Raw genomic sequence first — 11,571 nt, forward strand, 5'->3', positions numbered from 1 at the left:
TTGTAACTAGGTATGGTGATTTACTGTGGTGATCATTTTGCAATATATACAAACATTATTACCTTGTACACCTGAAACTAATATAACGTTATATGTTAATTACACCTCAATTTAAAAAATGCTTTTCATTGATGCTACTAATCCCTTCACCAATCTATTTCTCAAGGCCTTAGTGAAAGGAGGCTCACCAATAGGTCCTCTTGGGAGACTTAGGAGATCATTAGGATTAGGATGGTCAGATTGCACATGACAAATCCACTCCCATATTCCCAACTTTGTAAATCTTTGAATACCTTTATATTATCTCAAGGAATGTTTGTGTTCTCAATTTCATTTAATGTGTGTCATTATCAAGTCTACATTTCAGTCAACTAACTGAACCAACAAGCAGAATCATTTTCAGCTGCTCAAGGCAGCACATTAAATGCAGGATCTGTGGCAAGTGCACCCCCATCAGTCAAGCCTGCCCAATCCCAAATTACACTTTTCCATCCTCAGTACAACATTTTCAGAATTCCATATGTTTTCCTTAGATGTTGCCAATGTAAATGAGCAAAGTCTAGACTTCTTTTGGTGGGAGTCTTCTCCTCCTGGGTTTGCCCTCTTAACTGTATCCACCACAGCTCCTCTCCATGCTGGTCTCTGATATGATGCCTGTAGAGATCGTGAGATGTCATCTGGCAGGAGCAGGAGGAGATGGAGTGAGGTCATTACCGGATCTTCACCTAAGGCAGTAACAGCCTCTTTAGGCAGGAAGAGCTCCCGTTTTGATGAGCAAGGAGGGACTTGCCAACTGTGCTGGTTTGCCTGTGGATGAGGGGTTTCCTGGGACACAGGACTGTCAGAACTCAAGACTAGTTTAGGGTGTCACAAGTCCTCCAAATCTCCCTACCCATAGATCTCCATTCCAAATCAACATCCTCCTGTTTCCTGGTCAATACTCTTCACTTTCACATGAGAATCCTGGTGAGGCTATGAATGCAACTCCTGTTAAAATCTGGCAACCAGCAGGATGAAGTATGACCTTGGGTTTCTGTTACTTCAGCCTTATAGCGAGTAAGGGAGAAGAGACTCTTTTAGCAAAAGTAGAGGCATTTTTTTCTAGTGTTTATACGGTGACTTGAGCTGAGAATTTAAGCCTTTGAACCTAAACTATCTCTTTCTTTATGAATCCATCTCTGTAGAAGCAACCAACCTATTCCACAGTCCTGGATTTCCTCACTTTATACTGTTATATGGCAGCACCCACTTATCAGCCAAAACCTTCCTATCCTTAGATAATGCAACACATCCATTTTTTACTTCATGTTTGTGTTTTGGGGGTCCCAAAGATATTTTGCTACATTAGTTTTTATTAACTTTACATTTTTACCATTCGTATTTAGGTCTTTAATCCATCTAAAGTCTTGCTTTTTATATAGGGTGAGGTGGTAGGTCCAGGAGGTAGGTCAGCTGTCCCAATCCTGTTACTAAACACTATTCTTTATGAGTTGATTTTTGTGCTAATTCTGTAACTGATATATTCAGGGGGTCTATCTGTGAGCTGTTCTATTCCATTATTCTATATGTTCTCATGACTTTGATGTATATGCAAACATCTTTGATGTAAATGTGAAAAAGCTGGAGGCTTAGTATGAACAAAATGATGTAAAAATATCTCAATACTTTTTATAATATTCTCGATATGTTGGTTTAAATAAAATATATTAACATGAATTCCACCTGTTTCTTCTTTTTATGAGGCCACAGGAATTACTCATGTGACTCACTTTGTTTTCTTCCGCTTCGACAGTGCTGTTCTAACTGTACTCTAGTGAATAGAGAACAGACTACGGAGAAAGGTAAACACGGATTTAGAGTCCTCCTCCTTCACTTATGAGCTCTGTGGACTTGGCACATTACTTAAACTATATACTTCCTAAGGGAACTGCGGGGACTACATTAAATAGGATAAGGTATATAGACTGCCTGGTACCTGGTTAAGTAATCATCCAACGTTCGTTTCATTATCTTTCTCTGAGGACAAGGAAGTGGCTCATTCATAACAGTATACAGCAAATATGACTACACATATATTAAATGCACGAATTTCATAGTGAAATTCGCTACTGAAATATTTTTAAAATTCCAAATTCCCTATCATATGACTGCCAAGACCCAGCATTGTCATTTTTATGTGTAACAATATTTTAAGAAAAAAAGACAATTATTTTATAATTTTATTCATTCACTGTTTCTATGCTTTAATAAATCTTTGCATAAGTAAATACATTTAGTTAGAGCTACAAGACAACATGGAAACTAGACGAGAAATAGGCATTCCGGATCTTTTCAAAATAACTATATTGAGGAAACCCTTGACTAAACGTTACCGTCAGAAATACCCCTACCCCTTCTACTGACACCTAAAACAACTTGTGTAACCTTCAACTTTTAATGAAATCATGTACTACTATAGTTTACCTTGAACACCTTCTTACACTCTTTAAAAGCATTACTTCAAAAACAAAAAAGTCTCCATATAATTCTATAAATAAATAGTAAATGTTACTGCACCTGAGCTTAAGAATTTACAGTTGTTTCCATTGGTTCAATTATTAACTTCAAAAGTAAAACCTGAAATTAACATTCATTTCTGGGCTGTAACTACTGATAGTAATTAGAATATTTTAATATCTGATGTAAAGATAATTTCTGATATTGGGGAAGTGGTTACAAAACTTTCTTCAAACCCAGAGGAAAGTGACTTTGCTGTAACACAATGAGCTCTTAATTACCTGAGCTAATCAAGGGGACTTTAGGCCAGGTCACTCAGTTGGGAACCCAGCTTGCCTTGCCTCTGGGGATGTTTGTCTGAAGACGTCAACTCCACAGGCAGCCCTTTCTCAAGGAGCTCACCCACTCTTCTCAGCTCTGCCCACTTCTCAGGCTGTGCTCAGCTGAAGGCACCAACCTCAGGATAGGGCCATGGTCCACAAAGGCCCAGCAGCAATGGTGTGGAGCTGAGACAGGGTATTTGGTCAGGGGGAAAGAAAGGTGCTTTTACGAAGGGATTTCTGACTGAGGACCAAGGTGATAAGGAGATGGAACAATGTCGAAAGAACATTAAAATCTAAGGCTGCACAAGGCATTGTAAACAGCAGTGGTCTTTCTTAGATATGTTAGAATTCAGCTGCACAAAAAGAACAGGTATAATCTAGGATTGGAATAAAAATACCTGAGGAGTTGTTTTTCTCTAGGCAACAGAGTAAGTGTTGTTTCTGTTTTTAGCAAAAGTTCGTCTATGCCTAAATTCATTTTGATCTTTTTTTTACAAAGTAGATTTTTAATAAAATGAACAACAAAAGAATTATGGGTTTTAATACTGATATCAATTTATTACTAATTTTAGCCTTCCCCTTAGCTCCCTATATAAAAATGATGGGTTTCTCAGTAGTAGTTACAATAGCTTTTAAACAGAACTTGGGCAAAATAATTAAGATAGAAACCATAAATAACCATAAAGTAAATGAAGCAAAATTGTCTAGTGAGATGTTTACCCTAAAGTATATTAATATTCTTCCATAAATTTTTAGATTGTTAAAGTAAAATTATCTTACTCTAGTATATTATGAATCATTATAAAAGATTCCAATCTTTGAAAATTATGAAAGATTTCAAGACCTCATTAATGGAGTTAGAAATATCAGCTATTAAGCTACTAGTCAAGTTTGGTCTGTATTTTCTGGGCCTCTTCAGGCCAAGAATAACAATCGGGTAGAATCTGCTCATAATCAGTGCTATACATCTGAGAGTAGACAAATGCTTCCTTGTTTTGGGGTTCAGGATAAACTGTGGCTGTCTTTTCTTGGTATGCATCTTTCACAATCTAGAAATAAGAAAAGAATATTAATTATTTTAATGGATAGAGATGATGGTCAGCACATGTCAGAAATTTTTTATCTGTTTCATCAACAGATGAATGGATAAAGAAGGTATGGTACATATATATATATAATGGAATACTACTCAGTCATAAAAAAGAACAAAATAATGCCATTTTCAGCAACATGGATGGACCTAGAGATGACCATACTAAGTGAAGTAAGTCAGAAAGAGAAAGACAAATACCATATGATATCACTTATATGTGGAATCTAAAATATGACACAAATGAACTTATCTACAAAACAGAAACAGAATTACGGACATAGAGAACAGACTTGTGGTTGCCAAGGGGGAATGAGGGGCCAGGGAGAGACGGATTGGGATTAGCAGATGCAAACTATTATATATAGAATGGATAAACAACAAGGTCATATTGTATAGCACAGAGAACTATATTCAACATCCTATGATAAACCAAAATGGAAAAGAGTATGAAAAAAAAAGAATGTGTATATAGATATATATATGTTTAACTGAATCACTTTGTTATACAGCAGAAATTAACACATTGTAAATCAACTATACCTCAATTAAAAAAAAAGTTTTTTATGTATCAAAAAATTAAGTTCTAATTTATATCTTGTCTGTTTCCAAAAAATTAAGTGTATTATAATAAGAACACATAATCACAAAGAAGATATAAAGTGAAAATGCAATTATAAATCATGTAACAAGAGTAGACTACGATATCAGCAAGAAAGGAAAGTGTGAATAGTACAGATTTACTCATGGGTGATCCTACCAAAATTTCTCAGATAAGTCAGTCTTAACAGCCTTGAAATGACTTGACTGATAATTAACTGAACTAAATACCTTAAAATCCCTGCTAAGTTTGAACTCAGATACCCTGCAGTTTCAGCAATCCCGATTCCGACCACGGCCTCCTACGGAACCTCTTTCTCTATCCCAGGGTCTCCTGATTCTAATCAGCGGGGCTCTGGAGCCAGTCTCCATGCTCTGTGCCTTACTGGTATCACAGAACCTTGTCTCCACGTCTTTGTGGGGAACGCTCAGTGCTGGCTTTCTCCTTTCAGAGCTGTCTCCTGCCATGTCATTCTTTCCCTAAACTTACTTGGGCCCATGTGGTTGTACATTATGCTTTTACCCTTTAAAAATCAAAAACGAACTAAAAAAACTTTGTCTCAAATCAATTTCCCCAAAGTCAATTTCAAACCTTCCCGTGTCAAGTCTCCATTTGACTCTCATCACTCTGCTGAGAAAATTCCAACTGATCAAAGAGAACGATCTCAATTTCTCTTTTCCTCAACTCAAACTGTCTCCTCCATATCTTCAAACATTCTCTTCCCCTGCTTTCGTTGAAGAATGGATTCTCCCTGTTGTCAAAATTAATCACTCCATATGTGCTCTTTAATTCACTCCAGTTTTTAAGAAAGCAATCATTAAGGAGCTACTTGTATGACAGACTTATTTGAATAAGCGTGATTTTGAAGAATATCAGAATGATTAAGTATCTCTTCTCAATGTAAAATTATGCATTTATGAAAAAATTAAAGTTATAAAGACTGTGCTGTATTATGGAAAAGTGTTTATGAAAAAAGCATGATCAAAAGTATGTGAATACACCCTTACATGTTATTACAACAGTGTTAGAAAAGAAAGCAAACAAATGAAAACAGACTGCAAGCAAACACACACGCCAAAATGATGACAATGCTTGTTTTAGAAAAGTAGAATATCAGGTATTTTCCTCTTTTCTATTTTTCAGAGTGCCTACGATGTGGTATTACTATGTTTTTAACAGATATTCTTGAGTTACAATTCACTGACCACAAAATTCAACAGTTTTAACGTATAATCCAATTATTTCTATAAATTCAGAGTTGGGCAACTGTTACCACATCCAGTTTCAGAACATTTCCATCACCCCAAAAAGTTCCCCTGTGCCTCTTTTGCAAAGGCTGTATCACTTTTATAATAAAATGTTCTGTTTCATTCCTGACGGACTCTGCAGAAATCCATTCCTCTTTCTGCTCCCAGGACACACCGTATTAACGATGCTCTCGCTCAGTGAAATCTTCACTCTCTCCTTCTCGTCAATGCCAGACTCTCTGGAAGATGAGAGCTTCACCTGTTACCACATGTAGATGATCCCCCACCTGTATATCCAGCCTCTCTTTAAGTTTCAGTCATCACCATCTACTTGTTAGAATTGTACATTTGAACGTATTGGATTGGCCCAAAAGTTCATTCGGGTTTTTCTGTAAGACGTTACGAAAAACCAGAACGAACCTTTTGGCCAACCCGCTGCCACGGATACCACAAACCTGCAGTCTACTTATATCACCTTCCTTCCTGAAGCTGATTCTTTGTCTAGGTTTCCCAATTTCTGTTTATCCACTCAGCGTTCGTTCCTCTTTCTAGTTGTCATATCTGAGTTTTTCATACTCTCCTGCTGTCCCTCGTCTTCTTACTTACCTCTCTGATCATATGCTACTCCTTTGCACTGAAACCTTCAAAATGAACTTAAAGTGATAATGTGATGTTCAGTGTATTAATAATTCAAACTAGTTTAAAACTAGTAGATACAAATTAGGAGAAAACATAAGCATACTCTTTCCTAAATAGATAACCAAGCAGATTATCTGAAGTTTTTTTTTTGAAGGAGTACTTGGTTTTTGAAGCATCTACCCTGAATCAACAAAATAAATCATGACATATGAAATCTAAATGGTGTTGTTCTGATACACTTGCTAATAGCTTTGGTTTTCAGCCAGGAGCAAATTTGCCTCCAAGGGGACATCTGGCAATGTCTGGAGACATTTTCGGTTGTCACACCTGTTGCAGAGGCTACTGGCATCTGGTGAATAAGGGCCACGGATGCTGCTAAACATCCGACAATGCCCAAGACAGCCCCCGTGACAAAGAGTTACCCAGACACATGTGCGGAGAGTTGAGGCTGAGAAACCCTAGTTTCAACATATGACGACTATCGTGGGCTGAAATACGTCACCTGAAAATGTTGATGCCTTAACCTCTAGTACCTCAGAGTGGGGCTGTATTTGGAGATAGGACCTTTAAACAGACAATTAAGTTAAAATGACGCTATTCCAGCGGGCTCTAACCCAAGTTGACTGGTGTCCTTATAAGAACGGAAAACTTGGACACACAAAGAGACCCCAGGGACATGCAAACACAGAGGAAAGGCCACACGAGGACCCAGCAAGAAGGTGGTCATCGACAAGCCAAGGAGAGGCCTCCAAAGAAACCAGACCTGCCAACCCGTTCGTCTTAGATCTCTAGCCACCGTGAGAAAATAAATTTCTGTTATCTAAGTCACCCAGTTTGTGGCAGTTTGTTATGGCAGCCTTAGTAAATGAATACAACTAGGCTGCAAAAAGAGTCAGTTTCTCTCTCGTCTTAGTTGTAGAAAATGTAGGTTCTAATTGGCTAGTTCCTTGAAGAGCTCACCCGCCACCCTAGCCAGCTTTGAGTTCTCTGTTCTCACTGTTTCGCTTTCTGCCCAGTATAATCAACTGTGATTTTCAAGGTGCCACACATCCACAGAGACATGGATAAGGCAGGTGGTTCAAGGTCTGTCACTCTACCATACGTGCAATACTGTGGTGACTATCTCAGTGTCATATGGAAGACACCAACCAAAAAAAAGGCCAAGTGGAGGAGGCTTAGCTGAAATGAAACCCTGATGAATTATCTGAATTATGGGAGAGAAAAAGGACGGGGAAATTAATGATTCAACCCATTTCTAAGGATCATAGTTCCTAAGCTCTGCCGAAGCACCAGGCCTCATTTCTCTGACTTCTGACATAATAAGTTGATACAGATATTTCAAGGAAGTGGATTTTTAATACCTAAACATGCACATTCAGCCACAGGTGGAAGGGAAAATAATGAGGCTTCAACAAGAGTGGTTTTACCTTTTCTGCAATTTTCAGAGAAACATCTCTAATGGTGTCCAAAGGAGGATAAAGCCGGCCCTCTTCCAAGTGTTTATCTGATACTTGCTGAGCTATAACCTTAAAAGAAAAAAAAAAAAGACAAAAAAATACTTCATACCATAGAATGTGGTAGTTGTGAGGATAATGGTGAACGGTCGTGGATAAAAGAAGATCCCATTAACGCCATCACCCAATTGCATCTCTCCCTTTCTCAATGGGAAAACTGAGCTCAGAGAGGCTTGGTGACCGGTGGGAGAAGACAAATAGTGAAATAGATGGGGATGAGCATCTGGGTTTCCTCTTAACCCAGTTCCTTTTCTATGGTACCATGAAATGCTGGCAGCTTTCTTGTTTGATGCACTAGAGGGACGGGAGAAGAAGGGTAAGGAAGGCAGAGGAGGATGAGAAAAGTGATGGAAACGGACCCTGAAAACAAGAGGAGGAGAGGCTGGTCAGGCCTTGCTCCCAGCTCACATACTCCTGCACGGGAGGCAGAGCAGGAGGCTGAGAGAGCTACTTCTGACTCACATGGCAAGCAGGATACAGATTCTGGATTATCCAAATCACCTAACTAGCCTCAGCCTTGGCTGTCCCCAAGCCACTCCCTATCTCTAAAGGAAACAGTGTAGACATGAAAATGGGCTACAAGGGTAGATCTTATGTTAAATATTCTTATCACACACACATTCATAATAATAATAAAGAGGGTGGGAAAAAACTTCTGGAGGTGATAGATTTGTTTATGGCATGGATTGTGGTGATGGTTTCAAAGGTGTATACTTACTCATCTCTAAATTCATCAAGTTGTAAGATATACAGCTTTTTCTTATGTCAATCACACCTCAATAAAGTAGCTTAAAAACATGAGGCAAATTGACATTATGTGCTTCCTGATGTGATTCACTGAGAAGGATTCAATTATTAGGGAAACCTAAACCAAACCCTATAACCATACAACTTAAACTAAATCATGAGGAACATTGTAAAAAAACAACTGGCCTGTACTCTTCAGAATGTCATTGCCACAAAAGAAACAGAAAGGCTGAAATGCTCTTGCAGATGAAAAGAGTAGTCTAGAGGCTATAAAGGTCCTTTTTATGGATAACTGGCAAATTTGAATTTGGATTGTACATTAGATAATAATATTATATCAACGTTAAAGTTACCTGGGTTTTCAGTTACCCAGTGACTTACATGAATCGGTTTCCTCCAGATGCCGTTGTCAGTGGGGATCTCTCTAGAGCCCTCTGGGCAGATAGCAGAAAGGGTGGGGTGAGGAGAATGCGAGAACACAGAGCAGGTGACTTAGGAGGAGGGTGTGAGGGTAGGAGGCCCAGGTTTGCCTCCCAGATGTGAACAGGAGGGAGCGGACAGTGTTCCAGGCTGCGTACAGACCGCTCAGGGCCAGCAGGGCTGACCCCAGGGAGCATCAGAGGTCCAAGGGACTGTCCAGAGGACCGAGAAATCCAAAAATCTCTTTGTGATATAAAAATGTGCAGGAATAGTCTTTGAGATTGGTCCAATCCATGAGATTACTAGCTCCATAAGAGATCCAATTAGTACTTTGACAATAATCCTAACAGCTACTAGATTTGGGGTGGGCAAACAGAACATTCAGCTAGATCTCTTACATGCTACTTTTGTTAACTACAAAATATAATCTAGACAAGAACTTTCTTCTTTTTGCCCCCTCTAGAGCTCTGTCTGTGGTAGTTTGTATTTATTCTCACTGATAAATACTACTGACTACTAGTTCTATTTAATTAAATAAGTATTTACTAAGTTTCTGCTACGTGCTTTAGTATTGCACTAGTGCTACTGGTGTTTTGAAAGAAGTATATGGGAGACCTTCCGTCTTTAGAGAAGATAACATACAATTTAAATATAAGGCAAGACTTGATTGTTTAATACGTGAAACTCTCGACAGCATAATACAACTAGGAATCAAATGAAGTGTTTGCTAAAGACAGCCATGGCTAAGGAGAAAGATCAAAGTGAGTCAGAGAGGCCACAAAAGGACCCAAGGACGAGGTGGGACTTAAGCCGCGACCTGAAGACAGGCTTAGACAGGTGGGGAGTGAGTCTCGGGGTTTTCCAGGCAGGATGATACACAGGGCAGTTACATATGGGTGTTCACATGCCTGGTGTGTTTAAAGGCTTTGGGTTGAGGGCGGATAAAAAGAACATCAGGTTTCTAAGCTTCGGTGCCTGCTTAGAAAGGGGGTGTCACGAACAGAAATGCGGATATTGAGGGCGAGGGGAGATAAGAAATGGTTTTCCACATCTGTATTTAAGGAAATAGCAGGGCATTTTGGTGGAAATACCCATCAGGTCACTGGAGATGTGGTGAAAGATAAGAATAGGGATACACAGATTTGGTCCCTTTTAGGATGACGAGAATGGAAATAAGAGAATGCGTGAGATCTCTGAAAGTAGACTTTAAAAGGAAAGAGAAAAGTGAGGACAAAAAAATGAATACTAGGAAGAAGCTTAGTCGAAAGGAACTTGAGGGACTTCCCTGGCGGTCCAGCGGTTAAGACTTTGCCTTCCAATGCAGGGGTAGGGGTTCGATCCCTGGTCAGGGAGCTGTGATCCCACATGCCTTGCGGCCAGAGGCCCAAAACATAGAACAGAAGCAGTGTTGTGACAGGTTCAATAAAGACTTTTAAAAAAATGGTCCACATCAAAAAAATCTTTAAAAAAAAGGGGGTGGGTGGACTTGAAAGGGAGACAAAGAAAACAATGAGGTGGCATGAAAAACAAGAATATCGTGTTGAAGCCTAAGAGGAGAACGGTGGAAAGGCCAAGATTCAGCCAGAGAGATAGCTGGCTATGATAAGAATAACACCAGTAACCTCACCACGTCTTACTGTTTTCCTTCAAAGGTGTTTGAGAGTGATTATTACTTTCCCTGGGTAGATATACTGGAAAGACTTTTTTTTCATGAAATTTGTCACTAGAGGGTGCTGGAGTTATTTAGGAAAGAAAACACTGGCTTCCACGAGTAAAAAGATCATCTTTCTTCTGATGTGTCTGCTATAAAAGACAATGACTACATTTCCCTTAATGTAAGAACAACTTTGAAAAGCCCTCCGAAGTAATTAGACATCTACTTGGCTTTACAAGATTTCTTGAGTCAAAGAAGCTCTAAGACACCAGCCGTCATGCTTTTAATGCAGTGAAGAAAAAGAAAGGAGCATTAGAGCTGGCCGACCTCTGTTCTCACAGAATGACACCAAGGCGCGAAACCACCACCAATCACACCAATAACATAAAAATCTTTCACAACGCCAAGAATAGCCTGTTTGCATGATGAAGATATGTGAACATTAATCAGGTTTTATTTGGTTGGGTTTAGTTAGCGTGTTGTACAGTGGTTTAATTTCGAGAGAAGAAATTCACTCAAATTTCTCCTTCATGAATTGCATCCTCCTCAGACGTGTCAACCAGGTGAATATTCCGATTACCCAAAGCTCATGATTTTACAAATATCGGTCCAACCACTGTATCACCCCCCTGAGGTTTGGGAGGCAAGGGGAACTGATGCGAGCCTTAGGTTCAGAGTACCTCCTGTGCCTTTGCCTCTGACCTAAGAGTTTTGTGTCTTTTGCCAGCATCTATGAATCTGTGGCAGGCTGACTTGCTAGCCTGCAGGTAAGGTGAAATTTCAGACCCTTCACAGTTCTAAACAGCAGCTTAATAGAGCATCCCTACTGGCTCTGCTCTG

General features: G+C 39.3%; 1 protein-coding gene across 2 annotated transcripts in view; it reads right to left on the reverse strand.

Moving 5' to 3' along the window:
- Window positions 1-2,201: 2,201 nt before the first annotated feature.
- Window positions 2,202-11,571, reverse strand: part of ME1 (malic enzyme 1) — a 193,170-nt gene continuing 183,800 nt past the window's right edge. Inside the window, exons 13-14 of one of the 2 annotated variants that reach the window (XM_082405863.1) lie at window positions 7,824-7,922; window positions 2,202-3,868 (exon numbers count right to left, since the gene is read on the reverse strand). In XM_082405863.1, coding sequence (XP_082261989.1) covers window positions 3,701-3,868; window positions 7,824-7,922 — 267 coding nt within the window. In that variant the 3' untranslated portion in view covers window positions 2,202-3,700. The remainder of the gene's footprint in view (window positions 3,869-7,823; window positions 7,923-11,571) is intronic. The other variant, XM_082405864.1, reaches the window with a different exon arrangement.

The sequence above is a fragment of the Balaenoptera borealis genome, assembly GCF_965194805.1.
Source record: "Balaenoptera borealis genome assembly, chromosome: 9".
In the NCBI taxonomy this organism is placed as follows: domain Eukaryota; kingdom Metazoa; phylum Chordata; class Mammalia; order Artiodactyla; family Balaenopteridae; genus Balaenoptera; species Balaenoptera borealis.